At 44.9% G+C, this 26728-nt stretch overlaps 1 protein-coding gene across 2 annotated transcripts; it reads left to right on the top strand.

The window, feature by feature from the left end:
* Nucleotides 1–26728, top strand: LOC311231550 (pyrin domain-containing protein 1-like). 2 transcript variants are annotated; one of them, XM_084318172.1, is made up of 3 exons: nt 1–212; nt 23857–24129; nt 26333–26728. In XM_084318172.1, exons 2-3 carry the CDS (start codon nt 23859–23861, stop codon nt 26509–26511), a joined length of 450 nt encoding a protein of 149 aa, XP_084174298.1. In that variant the 5' UTR covers nt 1–212; nt 23857–23858; the 3' UTR covers nt 26512–26728. The 2 variants fall into 2 exon arrangements, with proteins under 2 accessions (XP_084174298.1, XP_084174299.1); XM_084318173.1 differs by lacking the exons at nt 23857–24129; nt 26333–26728 and adding exons at nt 13954–14247; nt 15088–15460 and having other exon boundaries at nt 8–212.

Here is a 26728-nt window from a genome sequence, read left to right as displayed (position 1 = left end):
CGTGCGTGAAATTCATGCGCGTTCAATGTGCCCGAGCCGTCAGACCGCCGGTCCTGAGAGCGCCGCTCTGCGTCTCTGCAGTTGCATACTTCTCCATTTCTGTCAAGAAGTTTTCCGGAAACTTTAAATCGAAACTAACATCTACTCGCTGCAGTTGTGCGTCTGCGTCATCATCTGGAGATTGTAGTAGTAGCGTCGTGTACTTTTAACAAGTAAGTATATTTCCCCCTCAAACTGCTCTAATATTAGTAGTGCTCTATTGTGGTAATGGATGCACTATAATAATACTTTACGCAGCGCGCGTAAGAGAGCGCGTTGGAGAGCCCGTGATTGGAGGCTTTTTTAAATTGTTGTGTAGCCATATTGTATTTGTCAAGGATTTTCATAGTGTGTTTTGTTCTAAAACAAGCTTAGATCTAGCCTTATGCGCATTTTAAATGTTATTATGACTCTTTATGAGTTCTGTGTTGCCTGACCTGTCTAGCCTATAGGTACTACTAACAGTACACTGATCTACCCATTTCCTTGGCCAGCCTATATTTTGTATTCAACCATATATCTGTGTAATAACCATTCTTACACCAGGCTGTTGATTGATTGATTGACAACTTTATTAACAGATTGCAGAATGGCTGGGTACAATACAGTACAGCTCAATACACACAATTGTTAAGGGGTTGCAGACCAGAGAAAGACTTTCGTCTTGTTTACATCAGGGTCCCCCATTTTTAATTCATCAGGACATATATGACATACATGACATACAGATAGACAGTACTGCTACATCTATACATTTATGACATACCAGATTTGCAAATACAGTACTGTTTGTGATACAAAAAGAGTCCAGAAAAGAGAGTATATACACATTTGACGTACAAACAGTACATTGGAGGAGGTTGGGTAGGTGGGGTGGGGGGGGGGGGCTGTACATTGGAGGTGGTTGGGGGGGGGGGGGGTTGTGTAGGAGGGGTGGGTGGGGAACACTGTACAACTGTACAAGCAAAACTGTACATTGGAATATTTACAAAACCATACTTGGTCATTTACTGTACATTGGAGGGGGTTGGGTTAGGACATTTACAGGGGCCAGTTTAGAATTGCAGTCTCCCATAGGTGTTCTTTGAGAGTGGTTTTGAAAGTGGGCAGTGATTCACATTCCTTTACAGCTGTGGGTAGGGCGTTCCACATTGATGTGGCATAATTGCTAAACGTGTTTAGTCCCTTGTTTGAGCCGAATCTGGGTTTAACATGATTTGTGGAGCTCCCTCTGGTGTTGTGATCGTGGTATTCACTGACCTTTGGGAAGTATTTTGACATGTACATGGGTACCTTGGTCGTGTAGTGTATCTTGTACACCAGGCCCATTGCAAGTTGCTGTACTCTGTCGTCTACTCTAAGCCATCCTAGGTTGTCAAAGTGGGCAGGGGTGAGGTGGGTTCTAGGAGTCAGGTCAAGCAGTAGTCTGACCAGTTTGTTTTGAGATGTTTGTAATTTTGTTTTTAGCGCCTTTGAGGTGCTTTGGTACCATGAGGTGCAAGCATAGTCGTAGTACCCTTGAATGAGTGCTCCTGCCAGAGTCTTCAGGGTATTCTTGTTTACCAGAGAGGAGATCCGGTACAAGAATCTAGTTAGTTGGTTGACTTTTTTTATTACATTGGTTGCCATTTTGTCACAGGAAAGATTAGCCTCTAGGATGGAACCCAGGTAGGTAATTTCATCTTTCCTTGTGACAATATTGTCACCCACTGTAACTGAGAAGCCGTCGGTCTTGTTGAGTTTGTTATTTGAACCGAAGAGAATGGACTCTGTTTTGCCCATGTGTAATGATAGTTTGTTGTCGGCGAGCCATATGCAGATTTTGCCTAGTTCTGAGCTGAGGGTTTTTTCAACCTGTAACTTGTTCTTGTCAGAGACCAGCAGGGCTGAGTCGTCCGCAAACAGGAACAAGTTGCAGTCACAAGCTGACGACATGTCATTTGCATAAATTAGGAAATTAGATTAATAGGAAACAGGCACTGGAGGAAATCAGAATGTTGATGCAACATTCTGATCTCCTCCAGTGCCTGTTTCCTATAAATGTTGTGCTCAGTCAGGGGGGTTAGATCATTGGTCTCTCTCTAAGACAGTGGTTCTCAAACCTGTTCTGTCAGGCCCCCCTTTGGAGGACCAAAATGTTTTGGGCCCCCCCTCGCCCCAACAAAATAGTCATGAAATGGACCAAGTTTAAATTGATTGAAATAACATCAATATCATTAGCTTTCAAATTGTGCGACCACTTAACAATAACATTCAGTAACAATAACCAAAAACTGAGGGGAAAAAATTATGAAATGTGTAATCCCTTTGTTCGAATAATAACATATATAACATACGGTTATCCTATAACTATAGTTATATGAGTATAGCGAGCGCTCTGCACTCTAGTGGAACTATCCCTTTATCAATCTAATACTGAATAATTTTTCTACACATGTACACACCCATCCGCCTGGCCACACCCACATCCGCTCCTCTACATAAGCGGGGTCGTGGCCATACTAACAGCTCCTTCCCTATTTTCACCACCGTAGAAGTGACTGTATACACCACTTTGAGTTTAGTGCCGAAATAGTTGTTGGAAAGGAGCTACGTTGACATTGTATCTTTGTTTTTCTCTCTCTCGCAATTTTACGAGAAAAACTAAAGAGATAATGTTTAGACCTTCGGAGGGTTTAGACGCTCGCAACGTCACCCTTCACCAGCGCTTCACCATCGCCGCGTCCTACGTGTGTCGTGGGGCGTCTCTGGCTCCGCGGTCGTGGCAGCCAGATATGCCTGGGCGGCGCCCGGTGGTGAGTTTGCCTCGCCGAGGGGCTTTTGAGCCTCCATCTCCTGTGAGATGGCCTGGTTCCGGCCCTGGTTCCCCCGCCAGTGGACAGTCGGCCGATAGGCCGACAGCTCCTCTGGTGGCAGGGGATTTGCGACGCAGACTCTTCGCCTCGGGGTCGTGGCCAGCCATACTAACAGCTCCTTCCCAAGTCTTTCACCACAGAAGGCGAAGACCACAGGGTCCTCAGTGAGTCAGTGCAGAGCGCTCGCTATACTCATATAACTATGGTTATAGGATAACCGTATGTTATATTATCGTATAGCTTACGCTCTGCACTCTAGTGGAACACAGGAGTTGAGCAGAGCGGAAGCTCGACAAATGTACCCACTGAGGCCCCCCACAACCATCAGAACTGGGGAGGACCCCAGCCCCCGGACCCCCCTAGAGGGGGACGGGAGGGAATCGGATCCGACTGTGTGAAGAGGGGTTAGCACCTCAACGCACAGGGTGAGCAGATCGTGGGACTTACCTTCACACAGAAGGACCCGCGACCACTCAGGCGCGCATCCCACATGCCACTAGGGAACGAACGGGAAGGGAAAAAAACCTGTTACAGCCCCTAACATCACGGGGTCAAAGGTCAAGAACCCAACCCTGTGGCAAGGCCATAGCAGCGGAGCGCGGAGGAGGACCCAGCCCCAGGAACAGCCTGAGGGCCAGGACCCCCCGGAAAGGGGGCCTGGTGAGGCCAACGATGCTGTAGCATCGAGACCCCACCAGACGGTCACTAGTAGTGACACCACCCCCCACATCGCCAGTGTATCGGACAGGGCCCAATCCAAGAGCAGGCCCTTCCCCCCTACAGCACGCCGCCCTGAAGCACTCCACAGAGGCTACACCCCCACAACACTGTGGGGCCAGTCGGCGCACTGGGGAGACAACCCCCAAGAGGTTGATCCCTCAATCCCGGCAACAGGCCAAGAGCATAACTTGACCTGCGCCCGGAGCACTGCGGACTAGACAGGCGCCTAAGGGGTCTACTGTGAAACAGTACCCCGGCGGAAGGGGCGTTCGGTATGCTGTGCACCATGTCACAGCCTCCACAAAACCCGACCCCCTAGAGAGGTCGAGGTCCATGAGAAGGCTGACACGATTGGCAGACGTCATGAAAAGTGCGGGGGCACACTCGCAGGCAGACAGGGTCAAGCCCGGCCTAAACCCGAGAGTCGACTCTGCTACCAACACACCGGGGAATCAACCACCCCCCTATGTTTAGTTTAACAGGAGGCGGCTGTCGGCGGTTAGGTGGTGTAGCGGAGATTGCGTTCATCACCAACCCCGGAGCTGTGAGCTGGATTCGCCTGTTCGAATCCAGCTCACAGCTCCGGGGTTGTCACCAGCTTGGCTGGCCGTTCACACTAATACAATTGGCTGTATTAGAGGGTGGGAGAAGCTGGCGGGGTGGGTCCGGGTCGTTGTAAACAGCGACTCCTACAGTTCGGTCGGGGCGCCTGCTAAGCGTGGATAGGACCTGAGTGGGATAGTGTGATCCTTCCACACGCTACGCCCTCTCAGGGAGGATCCGCGCTGCCAGGTGAAAAGAAGCGGTTGATTGGCTGGACGTGTGTCGGAGGAAGCACGTGATAGCCTCCACTCTCCCAGATGATCTGACTGTGGGGGGTAAGTGCGCAGCGACCAGGAAGGGGTTGGGAATTGGCATACGACTAACATTGGGATGGGAGAAAAGCGGAGGAAAATGGAGGGGGAAAAAGATCAATACAAAAAAAAAAAAATTACCATTGATGTGTTTTGGGTCTCGACGTGTACATGGCGCTGGCCCTGGGTGCTTACAGTATGGAACCACGCATGGGCTGGCACGCCTTGGTTGCTCATTATAAAAACTGCGTTTCGAACAGGCGAATCCAGCTCACAGCTCCGGGGTTGGTGACGAACGCAATCTCCGCTATGGCACCTAACCGCCCTATCAATGGTAGTGATGCACCGATGTGAAAATTGTGGCCGATACCGATAACCGATATTAATATTGCTGTTCTGGCCGATACCGATATTTACCGATGTCGATATCTCTGTATAGAAAACACTTTTTTATGATAATCAAATAAAGAGCTATTTTCCAAAACGCATAATTTTTTTACCTTTGTAACTTATTTTCAGAAATGACTGATATTTTGAAACTATTTAAGGCCAAAACATGTAAAAAGAAAAAAAAAAGATTAAATTTTTTTTTTTTTTTTTTTTAATATCGGCCCTATCTTGATATCGGTCCGATACCGATGTGTAAAAAAACTGCCATATCGGCCGATATTATATCGGCGGCCGATATATCGTGCATCACTAATCAATGGTAATTCTAACAAGAAACCAGATAACGTTCCCTCCAACGCCGCCTGGGACGAGCGGCAGGAAGCTGGCCAAAAGACACAGATATGGGTCCCATATGACACGTCTGAGGGAAAAAACCCTGTCAACACTGCTCTGTATAAAAGAGAGGAGACCGGGAACCCCCAGAGAGACCTCCCACATGAGTAAAATTGAAAAGATATATGTAAACATTGAGCCACGTGACCAAAAGCTCAACACATATGCAATAGAGAGCAGAGCAGAAAACAACAGTTTTCAACGCACCGCATAACTCAATCTTGACAATGACAGTGGTCCACAACATGGAGCCTGAAAAGAACTCACGGAAGTCTCATGACCAATAGAAACGCGCCCAGTGACGTATTCTATGGCCGGGGAAATTCCGTGACCCACCTGCCCAAATATGGCGTGGGACCAGGGAACTCCCTCCCCCCCCCCTCTCCCCACCCTGTGACTCGCTGACCCGACAGCGTGACAGGAAAACCGAAGAACAGGAGGTCCAACCCCCTGGCCAATCAGTAAAAAGGGGGGGAGGGGTTTATCAGTTCACCCCCTCATGACCCCATACCCCGGATACGATGAGCGCATGATACCAGTTATCTAGCATGCTACATGAAAAAGCGTATATCCTCTGGGATAAGCTCAACCATTGCACGCCAGCCACAGACGATAAACTCGTTTGTGAAAAAACTGGTTTTTATACAAGGCTTTAGGCTCATGTGCGAAAACGTCACCCGTGTTTTCATACTTCACCAAGTAAAGAGAAACAACAGACGTTTAAAGAGAGGGTCAAAGACCTCGGTACAAGCTACATATGTGATTACTTCTGTAGGCTAACACTCTAACCTAGTTGTGGACTCAATGCCATGTTTCCCAAACGTAACAGAATACACACAACCCCCTCAGATAAAAAAGGTAAAGTTCACTCTTACTACTGCAAGAAGAACGCCGTCTTCTTCATGATGAGGCAAGACAAGTCTTTCGACCGAGTGCTAGCCACAGGCCTTGCTAAGCACACATGTATAGCGACCAGAACAGAATTTTCAAGAAAACTGTCCTACTCCCTAAGCCAGGGGTCAGCAACCTTTTTGACATGAAGTGCCAGTTTGAAATATAGTTGTAACTAGTGTGCCACCAAAAAACTAACCGGGAGGTTTAGACAGACAAACACACAAATCCGTGACAAACAAGGACGACTGCTCACCACCAAGGAAGAACAACACCAAAGGTGGACTGAGCACTTTAGGGAGCTCCTCAACAGAGAGCCCCCTGTCCAAGAGGTGGAGATTCCGCCAGCTGCACACATGCTGGAGATCAACTGTGCCCCCCCAACAAGATATGAGGTGAAAAAGGCTATCAATGCATTGCGACGTGACAAGGCAGCAGGGCCAGATGACATTCCAGCAGAAGCTTTAAAGCAGGGGTGTACAGTGCGACATATATATCGCACGTGCTACAGCAACAGCTGTCTGTGCGATGGATGGATTTACTTCAGTAGCACTGGTGCGATAGGGATTTGGTTCATATAGATACTCTTATTTTGAAAATCCTGTAGCGGGTCTCATTTCTGCCCACGCGCAGCTCCAGCTAGGCTCCGAAAGCTAGCAACGTTCAGGTGCATATGATACTCTTATTTTGAAAAAACTCTTGTGACAACTCAACGAGTCGTATCCGCCCTATCCGTGCTTCTGCAAGGAGCAGCGCGTTGGTCGGTTGGTGCGCACTGCTGCGTTAACACAGCAGTGCGCCTACACGTCCCGAAATAAGTCCGTGGTGTTTTTTCTTTCTCGCAACGGGTCAAATGCATCTACATGTTTTGCACCGTCGCCATTCCTTTATGCGCACATCGCCCGAAATTAACGTTTATGTACCATTACAATCACTACAACGTTAGCAAGCTAACAAGCTAATCCTGATCAGAGGCGCAGAGCCAGCAGACACAGTGTGGAAAGGGAAATGGGGGGGCACTCTCTCCCCTTCCCTGTGTGTGTGTGTTCGTGCGTGCGTTTGGAAAGACGATGAAGTCACTAGTCAGGACTCAGGACAGGAGTATATTATAGTAAACTGAGGATGGACAGATAATGATGATATTCAAATATAAACAAGTTTCGAGAGGAGTGGAAGTTTGAAGACAGACTAGACTACAATATGATGCGGGGGTGGTGAGTTGAAACAGTGTGTGTGAATGAATGAATGAAAACTTTATTTAACAGATTGCAGAATGGGTACAGTACGGCTCAATACACACAATTGTTAAGGGGATGCAGACCAGAGAAAGACGTTTGTCTTGTTTACATCAGGGTCCCCCATTGTGTGTGTGTGTGTGTGTGTCCCAACCGACCCCACTTCTATGTTTCAATAAATTATTTGCATTTAAAACTATTAACGCTGACTCATTCCTTCAGTCCACTCAAAATTATGCTAATATTCCTTATGTTGTTTATGATATTAATTGAAAATAGCATATGAGAGTATCATAGTAATAATAACACATGGCGATATACTAAATGACAGCCAAACATGGCACTGCAACTAAATAACACAAATACAATAGGCACATTTGTGACTGTTACAAATATAACACGTTTTATACTTGTGCTACAAGATTTTGGCCTGTGCTACAAAACTATCAACCTCTGTAGCACCAGTGCTATGTGCAAAAAAAGTTAACGTACAGCCCTGCTTTAAAGGCAGACGTTGAAACCTCAGCCACCATGCTACACCAGCTGATCAAAAGGATCTGGGAGAAAGAAGGAAATGTACCAACAGACTGGAAGGACGGCTCATTGCTATTATACCCAAGAAAGGAGACCTTAAAAACTGCAACAACTATCGTGGGATTATGTTGCTCTCAACACCAGGCAAAGTTTTCAACCGCATTATCTTGGACAGACTGCGAAAAGGGGTCGATGATGAACTGAGAGAAAACCAAGCCGGTTTCAGGAACGGTAGATCGTGCACTGACCAAATTGCCACCCTCAGGATCATCATCGAGCAATCCATAGAATGGCACGCACCTGTCTATGTCAATTTCATAGATTTTGAAAAGGCATTCGATAGTGTAGACCGCGAGCTGCTTTGGAAACTCATGGCACACTATGGAATCCCTAAAAAATACATCAGCATAATCAAGAACATGTATCAGGACATGAAATGCCAAGTGTTACATAACGGATGTGCACAAGAACACTTCAAAGTGCTCACCGGCGTGAAACAGGGCTGCCTACTTTCCCCCTTCCTCTTCCTCCTATGCATCGACTGGATCATGAGGCAAACCACAACCAATAAAAAGACTGGCATCCAGTGGAGTCTAACGGAGCACCTCAAAGACCTGGACTTTGCGGATGACATTGCACTACTCTCACACAACCATCAACAGATGCAAGACAAAACCCAGCTGCTAGAAACAACTGCAGCTGGACTTGGGCTCAAAATAAATGGACAAAAAACTCAAGTAATCAGAGTCAATAATAAAAGCACAAACCCCATAACCATCGGGGGCCAGACACTGGAAGAGGTTGACAAATTCACATACTTGGGTAGTGTTATAGCTGTTGATGGCGGGACTGAGGAAGACGTAAGGGCAAGAATAGGAAAAGCAAGAGCAACATTCAACATGTTAAACAAGATATGGAAAACCCGAAACATCAAACTCAACACCAAGCTCAAAATCTTCAACTCCAATGTCAAATCCATTCTGCTATATGGCTCTGAAACCTGGAAAACCACCACTAACATCAACAATAAACTGCAGACCTTCATCAACCATTGTCTGAGACGTATCCTCAGGATCTTCTGGCCAAACACAATCACCAACATCAAGCTGTGGGAATGCACCAAGCAAGAATCAGTGGAGGTCCAGCTGACCAGGAGAAAATGGAGCTGGATTGGGCACACACTTCGAAGACACAAAACCGCAATAACCAAACAGGCATTAACCTGGAACCCACAAGGCAAGCGAGGCAGAGGAAGACCCAAAAACACCTGGAGAAGAGACACTGAGCAGGAACTCAAGACGAGGGGGCTGACGTGGAAACAGCTGGAGAGGATGGCGCAAGACAGACGGGGGTGGAAACTTTTCATCAATGGCCTATGTTCCGAAAGGAATAAAAAGGCCTAAGTAAGTAAAGTAAAGTAAGTGTGCCTGTGCCATATCAACAATATTCCATGCATCGTAATTTTTTTTCATAATCAGGTATTTTTAATGATAATTTTTACATTATTACATCATTATTGTTATTGTTATTATTAACAATATTATTATGATGGTTGTATCAACCCTAAATCTGAGTTGGGGCGGGGGTGCAATGCAGACAAACAGTTTTGCTTTACTGAGCTCCGTTATCTGGGGGCTGTAGTTGGTCACTTTAAGATGCACACGGGAGCATCTTTTAATCCAGCTGTTTGCTGTTCTCTGATATTTCGTTGATGCGTCGCTCGACACTTCGAGCTGACATGGGGATATCTTTTATCCTTGATTTGATTGTCTCTTTGTTTGGCAAGCCTTCAAACAAAACATCTGAGCTACAGAGAAAAGCCTCCTTGATATACTCGCCATCAGTGAATGGCTTTCCACATTTCGCAATGCAATGAGCAATGCGATAGCTTGCTTCAGTTGCGTGGGTTTTTAGCAGTCGTGAATACTTTGAGGGTGCTGGCTTGCTTTCCATACCTGGCCACGGCACGTTTAATCGATTCTGCCTTAACTTTTTTGATGCTTCGTCTCAAAATGGCGTTTCACACCTGACGTTCTGCAAACTACATTTTCTAAACATAAAGTACACACAGCACGGTCCTTCTGACACACAAACCCGTAGTCGTCTGTCCACGAGGGCTGGAATGCCCGAATTTCCTTTGCTTTAACTTTCTTAGCGGGGGTTGCCATCATGAAAGACAGCACATACAGAATGCAACCGCAGCACTGTGTGATTACCTGGGAACTGCGCGCGGGCGCGGGAGGCCAGCTGACTGCTGACAGCTGAGCACCATGGGAACAGCTGTATAGCTGTCATAGGGGTGTGCAAAACAGTCGACTTACAAAAAAGAACCTGTGGGAGGATTTCAACAAGATAAATGCGACAACAGTGCAAAATATTTCACTATAATATTTCAAAGTAAAAAAAAAAAAAAAAGTATATATATATATTTTTTTTTATGCTGCCCCCTGTGCCAATGAAAATGCCCCCACGTGCCTATGCGGGCACGCGTGCCTAGGGTTGCCTACCCCTGCCCTAAGCAAACACACAACCCCACAGCTAGCTGAGGGTTATACATCGTATCCCCAATATATAGTGAATAAACACACATTTTGTAACAAAAACCAGTCCCTCACCAGGAGGGACTTTTTTATTTATTAACAAAATCATATGTTGGGGGGGGGGGGGGGGAAGAGGATAGGGGTAAACAGGGGAGTCACTAGCGGCGCCTGCCGCGTGCAGAGCGCTGCTTTCCCCCACGGGGAGCCGGCCCGGAGGAACGGTTCTGGGGAGCCTGGTCACGACGATCCCTACCGTTACCTCCGGGCGTGAGGCGGCTGGCTGCAGCAGACGAGGCACTCCCTCCACTCCTGGCCTTCTTCGCCGAAGGTCCAGCAGTGGTGGCGGAGGCAACGGTCGCTGTCCTCTGCCGGCGTTGCTTCTTCCGGACATCACCGGTGGCATCGGGTCGGGGGAAATGGGGCTGGAGCACGGAGCGCTCCTCCTCCATCTCCCTGCAGGCTGCCGTCATCTGTTGCATGGCCGACCCGAATAGCCCAGCATCGGAGAGGGGGGCCGTGAGCAGCGGAATCCTCCTCTGGTCCGGCACTCGCGCCTGCTCCAGCCAAAGATGGCGCTGGCGGCTATCGCCTGCAGCTGGGTTAGGTGCAGGATGGCTCCAGCCGCCTAGGCGTGAAGGTATCGTTGATGGTCATCCAATACCGACCCGCCCGCCATCAGCCTCGACATGTAGCGCGCTAGCTCTGAGTCGCGGCGATGTACACCTGTTAGCCAACTGCCTAGCCCATTTCTTAACGGCTCCCACACCATTTCGGGAGAAAGTATGGATGCCATCGGGCTATCAAGTCGAGGCACCCCGTCCTTTAGCCCCTGGACCAAACCCACCACCCGCGTGACTGGCACGTAGGCGGGGGTAAGGCCAACAATGAGGGAGATTACCTGTCCCTGTGTCACGGCCTCCATCGCTGGGAAGAATGGGCAGACAACGCCTGTCTCTCTCACAGGTCGACGTTGCGATAGATGACCTATCATGTCATCAGGAACAGGTGCCGGCAGTGGCTGCGGCAACGCCACGCCATTAGCGGCTGCGGCGGCCGCCATGAGCTCGGGGAACAAGGCAAGCAACTTAGCCACGCCACGCTCAGCTTCTTCCCCCATGCCATCAGAGCCATGAACAATGTACATTGAGTGCTCAGAACATTGAACTGTCCACACACAAGCACACATGAACACACACACGACACGCACACTGTGCACGCTCACACACGAGCAGCCACTTAACACTTTAACATGAGCGGGCACACACTCATGTCGCACACACGCACACTTATGGCCAAAGGAAAGGACACTTTAAATTAGAATAACAGGAACAGTGTATTGCACTACCAAAGCTAACTAGCATGTCACACATGCGCTGTAAATAACTATGTACAGATACCGAGATGTCACTCCATGTTACCTGCTATCTGTTACTGCACAATGTTGTTTCTTCTTTTGATTCTATTATATGTACCACTGTATTGCACATCGTTGCGGGCAAGACCACCCGCATTTCATTGTATACCTGTATGCCGTGACAATTAAAACTCTTGACTTGACTTGACTTGACTTGACTTAGCGGCTGCGGCGGCCGCCATGAGCTCGGGGAACAAGGCAAGCAACTTCCCTTGCGTACCTCCCTCCACGTCCCTCGCGTACGGGAGGCTGCCTCGGGCGTCACCATCCGACGCGGCAGATAGCTGGGCATCTTGTCTCGGGGTCGGAGGTTCTAACTAACCCTGGAGTACAAGGGACCCCAAGGAGACGCAACACTCCCTGCCACTCCCCGAGGGGGAGAGTGATACGCCTCTACCGGGGCTTCGAACAAGAGAGCTCTCGCCCCCTCCATGTAATCCTCAGTCTCCATCGGAAATGGAGACGAGGCAAGAGAACTCTTGTCCGGCTCCAACACAACATCAAAGCCAGGCCGTTCGCCCCTGCAGCTCGCCGCCCTACGACGAGAGCAAGCTGAGGCAAAGAGTCTGCATCGCAAATCCCCTGCCACCAGAGGAGCTGTCGGCCTATCGGCCGACTGTCCACTGGCGGGGGAACCAGGGCCGGAACCAGGCCATCTCACAGGAGATGGAGGCTCAACAGCCCCTCGGCGAGGCAAACTCACCACCGAGCGCCGCCCAGGCATATCTGGCTGCCACGACCGCGGAGCCAGAGACGCCCCACGACGCACGGAGGACGCGGCGATGGTGAAGCGCTGGTGAAGGGTGACGTTGCGAGCGTCTAAACCCTCCGAAGGTCTAAACATTATCTCTTAGTTTTTCTTGTAAAATTGCGAAAGAGAGAAAAACAAAGATACAATGTCAACGTAGCGCCTTTCCAACAACTATTTCGGCACTAAACTCAAAGTGGTGTATACAGTCACTTCTACGGTGGTGAAAATAGGGAAGGAGCTGTTAGTATGACCACGACCCCGCTTATGTAGAGGAGCGGATGTGGGTGTGGCCAGGCGTGTGTACATGTGGAGAAAAATTATTCAGTATTAGATTGATAAAGGGATAGTTCCACTAGAGTGCAGAGCGTAAGCTATACGATAATATAACAAAACAGTTCAATAGACACTCGAACTGTGTGTTTTTATTTTATTGAGAGAAATCTTGCCAAGAATGAGATAAGCTTCATCGTATTTTCTTGACTTGAAAAAAGATTATATATACTATGTAAATCAATATCTTCCTTTTGAAGAAATCAGGATTGTTAAAGCTAATTAGTAATTATTAGCCTAATCCATGTAAAAAAGATAGCCTATAGTAAATGTACACACACACAGACACACACACACACACACACACACAAAACACTAAATTAAATTCAAATAATTGGACGTACAGAGAGTGAGAGGGAGAGAAAGAGAGAGAGAGAGACAAAAGTTATCAAATGCGACTAGTGAAGCACGCACTGTCGAGTCCTGGCTTTAAAAAATTAAATGTATTTAGTAGGGATGGGTACCTTTCACATTTGAACCGATACGGTACCGGTACCGGTACCTGTGAATCGATACCGGTACCCAACGGTACCTTTTTTCGGTACTTTAGTCTCAAGAAATTTAATTTACCTACCTCAGTCGTGAAAAAAAATCCAAACTTCAAATAACTACAATTTCTACAGTTTTCGGCTTGCCATTGCTCCGACTGCTTTGTTGTTGAATCAAGTCAAATCCTAGGTAAGCATATATTGTGCGTGTGAACGTTGACATGAAAAAAAAAAAGGTAAAAAAAAAAGATTATTTTTTATTTTTTTCTGTATCTCACTTGAATCGATACTCGGTAGTACCGACGTGTTTCGGTTCGGTACCTCAAAAGTACCGAATTCGGTACCCATCCCTAGTATTTAGGCAGAATCACAAACAGTGGTGGAGAAGTTATTTATATTTTGAACGTGATTTATTCATTTCGCACTAGTTAGAAGATGACATGTTGCGCATTTCCACAGCAAGACCTATACGCTGTCATGTATCTGTATTCCCCCATAACATGTGGCTTGACATTACAGATTGGTTTCCCATCCGTGGCCAGTGATCTACGATGACCGAACAGAGGCTCCTGCGTATACTGGAGGGTATGGTTGGTGACGACGTGAAGACGTTCCAATGGTACCTCACTCTGGAGGACATATTGGAGGGTTTTGAACCCATTCCCAGGGGCCTAATGGAGGGAGCGAAACGGCGCGACACAGTGGATGCAATGGTGGACAGATACCTCGAAAAAGGGGCTGTGACTATCACTATTGCGATTCTGAAGAAGATGGGCCACCACAATGCTGCAGATAAATTAAATGCATACAAAGGTGTGTGACCTAGAGGTACAAATGTTCTCTATAGATTTAGTATTATAGCAGTACAATTATCTTCTTATGAGGGATGCACCGATATCGGTGTCGGATATAGGGCCAATACTAGGCTAAAAGGTATAGTAGGTATCAGGAGAATTTCCTCAATAGTAAAACCTGATACAGTATACCAAGAGAAACATTTAAAGGTGCTACAGATAACATTAATTTGTATGTAGATTAATCATTTTTCTTTTCTAAATAATACTCCCACAGAGCTTTTAGAAAGGTGCAGAATAAAAGTATTGCTTTTTCTCCAAATAAATTATTGATTTATGTATTTATCATTAAAAATAATTTGGCGGGTCCAAAATGAATGTTGTTTACATGCGTGCATGTATCCCCTATTCCCCTCCCTACTTCCTCTTTCCCCACGTGGAATGCACCTGATCTGCAGATAAACATGCTTCTATAGTTGAGACGTGCTGGAGCTCCAGTAGTGGGACATCTAGTGGCTCATTGTTATCTATAGCACCTTTAACAAGTCAGAGAAATAAAAAGGAAAGTCACTTGATTCTCTACATTTTTGACACAAAAAAAAAAAAAAGGGCATTCGTTATCCTGAATGCGGTCATTTGTTGTCAAAGCGAGTGGCGCTCGTCTTCGTATATGAAATTCAAGTTTAGTTCTCAGAATGGGAATCGGCTGTTTGGTGCATCCCTACTTCTTACAGATGATATTTAGCCTATAGACTCTGCAGGTCAGACAGGGCTGTTCTTTTTTTCCTCAAGAGTCATTTCATGTACCAGGCTCTATTTCTCCATGTCTGATGCCCCGTTTCTGTCCCTTCCCCTCCAGATGGACAGGCAGCCGTGGGAGGAGGAGACGCCGGCTCCTCTTCTGCTCCTCGTCCTCCTGCTCCTCCCTCAATCTCTGCTCAGAGTGGTGCAAAGGTCGCTGCTCATCAGATGACTGGCAACACTTTTAATGGACCGGTTACCTTCACTAGTTAACTAGTTAACTGCAGCAGGACACCAGCCAAATCATTGATGCAAATGTAGTGTTGGCAAATTGTTAGAGAATAATAAGTAACTTCATTTTAAAAAAATTTTTATGATCTCAGATTTATTATAATGTAATACTTTTTTTCTACACATATCATACAGATTTTGGCCGTTTATCATGCACATCTTGTCTTTATCTGTTTTGAGCAGTTCTTACGTACTTTCCTCTCGTCTATTTCAAATAAAACCTTTTACTTATTAAACTTAAAAAAAAAAAAAAAAAAAATCGTATTAGTTTGTGTGACACAGAGAATCCAAACACAGTATCTATACTTCATTAACTGAAGTCAATGGGGGGCAAAATAAAAACAGCAAAACTATATTAGATTAGATTGAAATGTATTGCCATCATACAGCACAAGTACAGTACAACGAAAAGAAGTTGGCATCTAACTGCAGAGAGCAATATTATACAATGTACAAGTGATTAAACTGGAATATATATAAATGAGTACTACTGAGTAATAGTGCTAATCTGATGCATGTGCAGTGTTACAGTATTATTATGTACAATGATTCAAGTATAAATACACTATGGTAGTAGCCATACTGGCCAGTGGTTAGCGCTAAATACAATGTTATCTATATAGCACCTTTAATTATGTAAAATGTTGTCATCATGTTTTCTCATGCATTTACCTCTAGCAGTTTTTTTGTATTGTATATTTTTAGGCATATATGTTTCAATGTTTGGGTATGCTTATTGCTTGTTTTTATGATACCTGGCCGTCGCCTCGTTTGAAACAAATAACATTTACATTTACATTTAGTCATTTAGCTGACGCTTTTATCCAAAGCGACTTACAAGTTCTGTACGACAAGCCATCAGGAAGGGCACAACTCTATCAGCTGAGTAACAATAAAGCATTAACATTGGCATGGTGTACCTTTCTGTGCTTATTCATCCACAATCTATAGCTCAACATGAAAATATTCCCAATTAATCATAAAAAAATATTGCGATTTTGTGCAAAAATGGAAAGCTTTTCAATTTCCATGCAGCAGAATTGTTACAATAGCCGATAATCCATTTTCCCAATGATAAATCCCTATTCTCGAAGTCAACTTCCTGTCTGTTGTTGCTAGGCAACTGCAGCGTGGGGGGAAACTGCCCCGCCTGGTACATTGTGTACGGTTCATTTAGTGCAGAAACGGATCGTTAAAGCGTCAAATTAAAGACAATCAAGCGGAATTTTCTTCAGTCCTTCACAATGCCAAAGAGCTGCTGTGTTACGCGTTGTACTAATGACAAAAACAGAAATCCAAATCGCAAGTTTTATACCATCACAGAGGAAAAAGTGGCTGGTGGCTAACGTTCGGCTAACTCGCTCTGTTGTGGTCGTGGTAGCTACATGCTAAGCTAACGTTAATTACATAATATCGAACCGATAGGAGCTTATCTTATCTAATCTTACGTTGATGTTTGATCGGGTAGTGGCACACGTGGTACCACCACGTAAGATTAGATAAGATAAGCTCCTATCGGTTCGATATTATGTAATTAACGTTAGCTTAGCATGTAGCTACCATGACCACAACACAGAGCGAGTTAGCCGAACGTTAGCCACCAGCCACTTTTTCCTCCGTGATGCATCAGCTGGTATTATATAAAACTTGCGATTTGGATTTCTGTGTTTGTTATTAGTACAAAACGTAACACAGCAGCTTCAATTTGGGTATTCGAGAGATGGCCATGTCTGCAGGTGTTTTGTATGGACATTATGTCAAGTCAATCAGGGGGAGATCTTTGACTCATATCTCACCTTAGAATCACCAGAAAGGCTTTCGAAATAGTGAAATGCCATGTTGGCCTCAATATTTTCAAAACAAATCGTATGAAAATGTTATGAAATGAACAAGAATGTGATAAAACATGTAATAAAAACGGACCTCAACGCATGCATTTGATGGTAGAAATCCGTATGGTCCCCCTATACCAAGATGGCGGCGGTCTCGTGACACCAGAGTGTCTTCGAGAATACGGGTGGAACAACCAGTGACGTCAGACTATACCTCCCTATTCAGAATGGCTTGTTTCAGTAGAGGGCGTTTTTGTTTCAGCTGAACTGCAGAAACGGGACGTGGTACAGATTTCACATTTTGTCAGTGTTGGTACAACCCCACATGGCTGCTTTTTAAATGGTAAATGGCTGCTTTTTTATATAGCGCTTTTATCCAAAGCGCTTTACAATTTGTTCCTCACATTTACCCATTCATTCACACATTCACACACCGACGGCGGAGGCAACCATGCAAGGTGCCAACCTCCGACCATAAGGTGGTCTCAATGACCCTGTCATCGATGCTGCCCTCTACTAGACAAAAATGTCAAATGTCCTTCCGAAATTGGAAATCCATTGACCCAGCCACCATGACCACAGACCTCCAACGCATCACCTGCCCAGCCTCTGCAACAATGGATGAACTAGTAGAGCACTACAACTCATCCCTGAGCAGTGTCTTTGACCTTCATGCCCCTGTCAAGACACGTGAGGTCAATTTTAAACGCTCCGCCCCCTGGTTCACACAGGAACTGAGGAAAATGAAAAGAGCTGGTCGTGCCCTGGAACGTCGACTCAGACACTCTGGACTCACTGTCCACAAACTGGCTTTCCGTGACCATCAAAAGGTGTACTGCAAGTCCCTGAAAGATGCACGGTCAAACTTCTACTCCAACCTCATCAATAAAAACACTGGCAACTCTAAGCAGCTTTTTTCCACCATAAATCACCTACTGAAGCCACAACCATCCTCATCCACTGAAGCTACAGAAGAGCAATGCAATAACTTTATGGACTTTTTCAGATCTAAAGTAAACAACATCCGCTCTCTGATGCCCAGCTCTTCCTCTCTGTTTCCCCCTGCCTCTAACCCACCACCTGAGAGCTTGCCATCTCTCCCATGTTTCACTGAGGTTCAGCAGAGCCACATTGAAAAAACACTCAGAGGAATGAAACCATCCACCTGCACCCTGGATCCCATTCCAACTGCCCTGCTCAAATCAAACATCCCCAGCATCAGCCCAATCATCACCCAGGCTGTTAACCTCTCCCTTCAAACTGGCCATATCCCATCCACCCTCAAAGTTGCCATCATCAGCCCCCTCCTAAAGAAGCCCACCCTGGACCCGGAGGTTCTTGCCAACTACAGGCCTATTTCGAACCTTTCCTTTCTATCCAAGGTTTTGGAAAAGGTAGTTGCCTCCCAGCTCCAGGACCACCTTAAAAATAACACCCTGTTCGAGAAGTTCCAGTCAGGCTTTCGCTCATCCCACAGCACGGAAACAGCTCTGCTCAGGGTGACGAATGACCTCCTAATGACCGCTGACGCAGGATCACCATCACTCCTCATCCTCCTCGATCTGACGGCGGCGTTTGACACTGTGGACCACACCATCCTCCTGGAGCGCCTCCACAACACTGTTGGACTGTCGGACCATGCACTACAGTGGTTCCAGTCCTACCTCTTAGGCAGGACAGAATATGTCTCACTGGGAGGACACAAGTCCAGGCTGCTCGAGGTCACCTGTGGTGTTCCGCAGGGGTCGGTTCTTGGTCCCATTCTATTCATCACCTACATGCTCCCCCTCGGTCGTGTCATCGGCAGACATGGAATGTCTTTCCACTGTTATGCCGATGACACACAACTCTACATAAAAACGGCCCCACACCCCTCTGCAGCCCTGTCATGCCTCACCACCTGTCTTGGGGAGATAAAGGCATGGATGAACAGCAACTTCCTCCAACTAAACAGCAAGAAAACCGAGGCACTCCTAATTGGCACCCCTCACCAGGTTCAGTCTTCACCCATATCACATCTCACCTTTGACGGCCAGGTAATCCCCCTCTCCCCCTCAGTCACAAATCTGGGGGTTCGATTTGACCCCCACCTGACCTTCAACACCCACATAAAACACCTCTGCAAGACCTCATTCTATCACCTAAAAAACATATCAAAACTCCGTCCCATTCTAACCCTGTCAGATGCAGAGAAGCTTGTCCATGCCTTTATCTCCTCAAGACTGGACTACTGTAACGGACTCTTCATCGGGATTCCTGGCAAGAGCATCCAAAAGCTGCAATACATCCAGAACAGCGCTGCCAGGATCCTGATGAGAGTCCGTAAACACGATCACATAACCCCCATCCTTCACTCACTACACTGGCTCCCCGTCTCATCCCGGATCAACTACAAAATCCTTACGATCACCCATAACTGCATAAACGGACACGCACCCCTCTACCTTCAGGAACTCATCACTCCACAATCCTTCACCCGCACCCTCAGATCCGCAGGTAGCCTGCTCCTTCAGGTCCCCAATACCCGGCTCTGCACCATGGGTGACCGAGCCTTCTGCACGGCTGCACCACGCCTGTGGAACAGCCTCCCCATCCAGCTGAGGGCACCACAGAGCCTGGACTCTTTCAAAGCAGGCCTGAAAACCTATCTGTTCAAAAAGGCCTTTGACTGTTAGCTTTTTATTTAAATTTTATTGCGCTTTGTTTTTAAATTGTCTGTTTATACTATGTTTTTAATTAACTATGTTCTATTTTTATTCTGTATTTTATTTTATTTGTTTTACTAATAACTATTTTATTCTATTTTTTTTTAACTGTTTTAACCATGTAGTGTAGCACTTTGGGATCCCAGTGAACAAAAAGTGCATTACAAATCCAATCTATTATTATTATTATTATTATTAGCAATTAGGGTTTAAATGTCTTGCTCAACTCAAGGACACATTGACATGCTACCCGGGAGGAGCGGGAATCGAACCGGGAACCTCCGGATTGCCAGACGACTGCTCTCCAGTCCCGAGCCACTGTCGCCCCCACATGATGATGATGAATATAGTTTTGATGATGAATAGTTTATTTTCAGTCTTTGTTTACAGATCAATCAAAAACACACTTGTGTGGACTTTCAAAAGAAAAGAAAAATAATAATAAAAATAATAATAATAATAATAATAATAATAATAAATAATAATCACAAATGTACATATTCAAAGTAAGCTCACACACAAAATCCAAACTCAATGACCGAAAAAAGGAATAGGCTGAAGATTGCTTGAAAACAATGCAAAACACTGGAAAATGCAATTTTTTACAATATGGGACCTTTAAAAGAAAAGATAAAGTATAATATGATGGCCCTGTTTGTTTTGGGGAAATGAGAAGAGTGTGTCACAAATCATAATTAGTTTGAGATTTCAAAGTAAAAAGAAAAAAAATAAGGTGAATGGGATGAATGCAGTTTTGATTAACATTTCCCAGTAAGTGTAGGCTACTAACTTGACATGTACTGTATCTTTATTTGTAAACTATTGCTTCCCAATCCCAACCCATGCATGCCAGAGTATTGGCATTCCTTAAAGGGGAACTATCTTATAAATGGCCTTTTTCAGTGTTTAGCATTGTTTCCTAGCTATGTGGACTTATATTAATATGATCTATGTCTCTAATTCTCATATTGGCGCATTCTTCCAATTCTCCTCTCACAATATTCACCCTCACTGAACTGAGTCATGTGAAAATGTGCTGATTTGTGATGTCAGAAAGACACCGCTGCATGATAATGTTCAGGCGCCGGCGCCGCGGCGCAGTGGTTTAGGTGGCCAGGCTCAAAACGGCTTGAGATCTTGAGGTAGAAAAATGCTGTTTTTGAGGACTTGATTAGAAATACAAAACAATGAATTAAAAAATATATATAATTACAGAGGTGTTCCATAAACTCACAGGAATTGTGTAAAAGTGCCCAAATAGTGAAAGAAATAGTAAAATAGTTCCCCTTTAATAAATGCATTTAATCTTCTTATATAGTTTAGGTCATGCATGATATATAGTCAACAGCTATGTTCTTGGTCATTAATATAGATGCTTTCTTGAATCCTACATCAAATTAGCCCAAATCAATGCAGCCTAAATATTGAAGGGGCATTTCACCAACAACAAATAAAGCAATGCTAACATTAATTTGGCACATAATCTCGCTCGCGCATATCCCAAAATTGTCTTCCATGAATGCATTTTGAACAAATGAGTTTGAACTTGTCCTCCATGAAATGTCAACCGTGGGTGCTGAACGCTTAATTGTGTTGTATTAATTACAGTTCGATGAGCTGTTTGTGGGAGGATAGACCACTGCGTTACATTGAGCTCATGGGAGAGAGAGAGGGGAGAAAATGAATGAATGTGGATGAGACATCATGAGAGCCTTAGCATTAAGTGGTTGTTTGTATCTACGGCTGTGAGGGTGCTGCTGCACATGATCCAATAGACTTGTATACTGTGGTATATTTTTGAAGGCTATTAGACAAATAACACCAGTTATTATGGCACATATTAATTTCTATAAGTCTCCTGAATGCGGAGAGACCAGTCCATCGGCACGCGCAGATTGCGCACAGAGTCTCTCTGGATTGTCAATCTTCCACATTTCTCCAATAGTATGCAACTGCAGAGCCTCAGAGCGAAGACCGGCGGCGTCAATACTTTTACCAACGGATTTCCAGTTCCGCGTGCGCGTTCTGCGATCTGATTGGCCACTGACGTTTCTGGTCGTGTGACATGTGCGGCCAATCGTGTGCCGCCTGTTTCTTTCACCGGTTAAGCTTAGGCACTCTTTCGAAGTTGGTTAAGGTTAGAGTTTGTCTTGGAGCAGGGCGATAGAACACCAGCCCTGATTCCAAACTCTAACCTTAACCAACTTCGAAAGAGTCGCCTAAGCTTAACCAGTGATAAACTAGGCGTTAGGTAGTTTGCATGCCGTTCGAGGCGGAAATGGGCAAAGACACAGGCGTCACGCGATTGGGCGCACATGTCACATGACCAGAAACGTCAGTGTCCAATCAGATCGCACCAGAAACGTCAGTGGCCAATCAGATCGCAGAACGTGAACGCGGAACTGGAAATCCGTTGTTAAAAAAATAGACGCAGACCGGCGGTCTGGCGACCGCTCAGCAGCGCCTCCCACCCAATGGCTGAATTGGAGTATTGCACTTCGTCGCACTGTGAGCTGTATGAGTAAATTAACTATACTTTTGCTCACACAATATCTTAACTGTACTGTACCCATTCTGCAACCTGTTAAATAAAGTTTTCAATCAATCAATCCTATATTTATATTCATTTGGCGCTAAGATGGCGGCGGTCTCGTGACCCAATTCAGCCATTGGGTGGTCTACAAGATACACTACACGACCAAGGTACCCATGTACATGTCAAAATACTTCCCAAAGGTCAGTGAATACCACGACCACAACACCAGAGGAAGCTCCACAAATCATGTTAAACCCAGATTCGGCTCAAACAAGGGACTAAACACGTTTCGTAATTATGCCACAACAATGTGGAACGCCCTACCCAAAGCTGTAAAGGAAAGTGAATCCCTGCCCACATTCAAAACCGCTCTTAAAGAGCACCTACGGGAGGCTGCAATTCGAAACTGGCCACCGTAAATGCCCAAAACCCCCACCACCTCCTAATAGACAGTCTCCTCCCCACCGCATGTATATATTCCCTCCCCGCCGTATGTATATTTCCCTCCCACCCACCCACCCCCTCCTAATGTACAGTCCCCTCCCCATCATATGTATATACTCTGTCAGGATCTAGGGGTAACAGTACTGTATATTTGAATACCGCTTATGTCACAAATGTATCAGTACTAAATACCTATATGTCCCTATGCCATAAATGTCATGTATGTTGTGTATGTCATAAATGTCTATATGAATTGAAAATGGGGGACCCTGATGGAAACAGGACAAACGTCTTTCTCAGGTCTGCATCCCCTTAACAATTGTATGTATTGAGCCGTACTGTATTGTACCCATTCTGCAATCTGTTAAATAAAGTTTTCATTCATTCATTCATTCACATCAGGGTCCCCCATTTTCAATTCATCATATGACATACAGATAGACAGTACTGCTACATCTATACATTTATGACATACCAGATCTACAAATACAGTACTGTTTGTGATACAAAAAGGGTCTAAAAAAGAGAGTATACATTTGAGGGGGAAGAAACTGTACATTGGAGGAGGTTGGGTAGGTTGGATGGGGAAACTGTACATTGGAGGATGTTGGGGGGGGGCATGTGGTAAACAAAAAATCTGGTATGTCATAAATGTATAGATGTAGCAGTACTGTCTATCTGTATGTCGTGTATATGTCATATATGTCTATATGAATTGAAAATGGGGGACCCTGATGTAAACAAGACGAAAGTCTTTCTCTGGTCTGCAACCCCTTAACAATTGTGTGTATTGAGCTGTACTGTACTGTACCCATTCTGCAATCTGTTAATAAACTTTTCAATCAATCAATCAATCAATTAATCAATCAAGAAGTCGGACTCTCCCTAGCACACTGCACATGTCCCCCGGCCCCGGGCCCCCCTGTCCCTCCCTCCCTATAGAGGAAAGTTCGCCCCTGCAGGAAGCATTATTAGTTCCGTATCTTAGCGTGTTTATGTAACTGTATGTCTGTCTGTGTAACTCACTTTCGTTTTGGACTCAACGAGACTGCGCTGTTGTATATTTCACGTTTGAACAGACATGGCCAAAACCGCCCATGCCTTTATAGTGGAGGCATTGGAAGACTTGAGCGACGGGGACCTGAAAAGATTTCGGAACAAACTGATCGATCGCAGAGAGGAACCACGCGTGCGTCGCAATGCGGTCCAGGACGCTGATTGCCTGGATCTCGCCGATAAACTGGTTCAAGTCTTCACTGAACCCCGTGCCATTCAAGAGACCGTCAAGCTACTGGCGGCGATCGGCTGCAACAACAATGCAAAGGAACTGGAGTCAAAGTTGTCGACAGCAGGCAAGTTTTACTATATGAAAATAAATAATAGGTGGTGGCTATTTTTTTTGCCTCTACTCAAAGTTTATTAAACGAGCAGCAAAGCGCGCTCTTCACTATGAATTGAAAATGGGGGACCCTGATGTAAACAAGACAAACGTCTTTCTCTGGTCTGCATCCCCTTAACAATTGTGTGTATTGAGGTGTACTGTATTGTACACATTCTGCAATCTGTTAAATAAAGTTTGCATTCATTCATTCATTCATTCAGCTATATGAGATAATTATTTAGAATTAGACCTATTTATTTTGCCTTGGAAATTATGTGACCAGGGCCGCAGGCACGATATGAAAAGTACAGGTTCATACATTTTGAATTAGACTCGGGAAATGTGGCTTCGGTCCAATAAGTGTAATAATGAGCCCCAAAATCAATCAAATCTCTCTCTCTCCTCTCCATCATTTAGGTTACTCGCGCTCAATTTTATTAAAGCTTTTTTGTCGATGCACAATGTTTAGATTTGTTTATTTGACAAATAGTACACCATAAACGAGTAAAAAAAAAAAAGAAAAAAAAAGGGAACTTGTTACTGGTTTGGCTCCTCGGCTTTGAAGCAGCGAAATCAATGAGACAGTTCCCACTTCCCCCCCACAATTTGCCTCATGCATGAGAATAGGCGTAGCCTACCTACATTGACTTGCATGTTATCTCTGGTGCAGTAGGCCTATGTAATTAGGCGCCGGTTACACCTTTCGTTTCATTGTCAGATGAGTTTCGCCGCAACGTGGCAGCCTCGAGTCACACTTTCGTTTTTGTCACCTAAGGTAGCCTACTTTAAAACGTGGGGCTTCTTCAGCCCTCTTCAGAATCATAAGTGTCAAATGTAAGTGTCAAATTTCCCACGGGATAATAAAAGTATTTCTAATAAAAGTATTTCTATAAAATTGGACTCTTTAGAAGAACGCGCCCACTTAATTCAGAATTGGGCTAAAGTAAGCTTAGTTTACTACTACAGCATGCAAATTAACTAACCTACACAGATATTATTTAACATTGACGTCATCATCATACCCTTGAATGGGCTTACGGTAACTGATTCTGTATAAAATGTACAAGGTATACAATTCTAAAATTAGACGTTTCAGGGAGTCAATAAGCCGAATGAGCTATAAAATGTTTTAAACATTAGTTAAAACAGTCACAAGTTGACACAGTGATTGGAAATCATACACTTAAATTCAGTAAATGTTGGAAGAACTTTAGAGTGTTACCAGCGAGTCGCTAGAACAAGTCAAACAAGTTCCAAGATTCCGAACTAACAACATTTTTTTCCCCCTCTTTTTCCCCGGACCTTTTTTGAGGGCACTCCATCCACCTTCCCCCGCTCTTCGGGGGACAACTTTATTATTTATTATACGTTTTAACTATTTACAGTACAAAATTAAATAAAAACTGTAGTAAAATAAGAAAAATATTAAAAAATAGTACTGGGCTAAAAGGTATAGTAGGTATCAGGAGAATTTCCTCAATAGTAAAACCTGATACAGTATACCAAGAGAAACATTTAAAGGTGCTACAGATAACATTAATTTGTATGTAGATAAATCTTTTTTCTTCTTCTAAATAATACTCCCACAGAGCTTTTAGAAAGGTGCAGAATAAAAGTATTGCTTTTTCTCCAAATAAATGATTGATTTATGTATTTATCATTACAAAATAATTTGGCGGGTCCAAAATGAATGTTGTTTACATGTTGCGTGCATGTATCCCCTATTCCCCTCCCTACTTCCTCTTTCCCCACGTGGAATGCACCTGATCTGCAGATAAACATGCTTCTATAGTTGAGACATGCTGGAGCTCCAGTAGTGGGACATCTAGTGGCTCATTGTTATCTATAGCACCTTTAACAAGTCAGAGAAATAAAAAGGAAAGTCACTTGATTCTCTACATTTTTGACACAGAAAAAAAAAAAGGGCATTCGTTATCCTGAATGCGGTCATTTGTTGTCAAAGCGAGTGGCGCTCTTCTTCGTATATGAAATTCAAGTTTAGTTCTCAGAATGGGAATCGGCTGCTTGGTGCATCCCTACTTCTTACAGATGATATTTAGCCTATAGACTCTGCAGGTCAGACAGGGCTGTTCTTTTTCCCCTCAAGAGTCATTTCATGTACCAGGCTCTATTTCTCTGTGTCTGATGCCCCGTTTCTGTCCCTTCCCCTCCAGGTGGACAGGCAGCCGTGGGAGGAGGAGACGCCGGCTTCTCTTCTGCTCCTCGTCCTCCTGCTCCTCCCTCAATCTCTGCTCAGAATGGTGCAGTCGTCGTTGCTCATCAGATGACTGGCAACACTTTTAATGGACCGGTTAACTTCACTTCTGCACCAGGACACCAGCCAAATCATTGATGCAAATGTAGTGTTGGCAAATTGTTAGAGAATAATAAGTAACTTAAATTTTTTTCTTTTTTTTAATGATCTCAGATTTATTATAATGTAATACTTTTTTCTACACATATCATACAGATTTTGGCCGTTTATCATGCACATCTTGTCTTTATCTGTTTTGAGCAGTTCTTACGTACTTTCCTCTCGTCTATTTCAAATAAAACCTTTTACTTATTAA

The sequence above is a fragment of the Notolepis coatsorum genome, assembly GCF_963971535.1.
Source record: "Notolepis coatsorum genome assembly, chromosome: 7".
In the NCBI taxonomy this organism is placed as follows: Eukaryota; Metazoa; Chordata; class Actinopteri; order Aulopiformes; family Paralepididae; genus Notolepis; species Notolepis coatsorum.
This window is presented reverse-complemented; position numbering and strand designations above follow the sequence as displayed.

Coding starts and splice junctions, on each gene's coding strand:
- LOC311231550 (XM_084318172.1), top strand. CDS start 23,859: ATGGCCAAAACCGCCCATGCCTTTATAGTGGAGGCATTGGAAGACTTG. Junction 24,130..26,332: donor GTCAAAGTTGTCGACAGCAG/GCAAGTTTTACT, acceptor CTTCCCCTCCAG/GTGGACAGGCAGCCGTGGGA.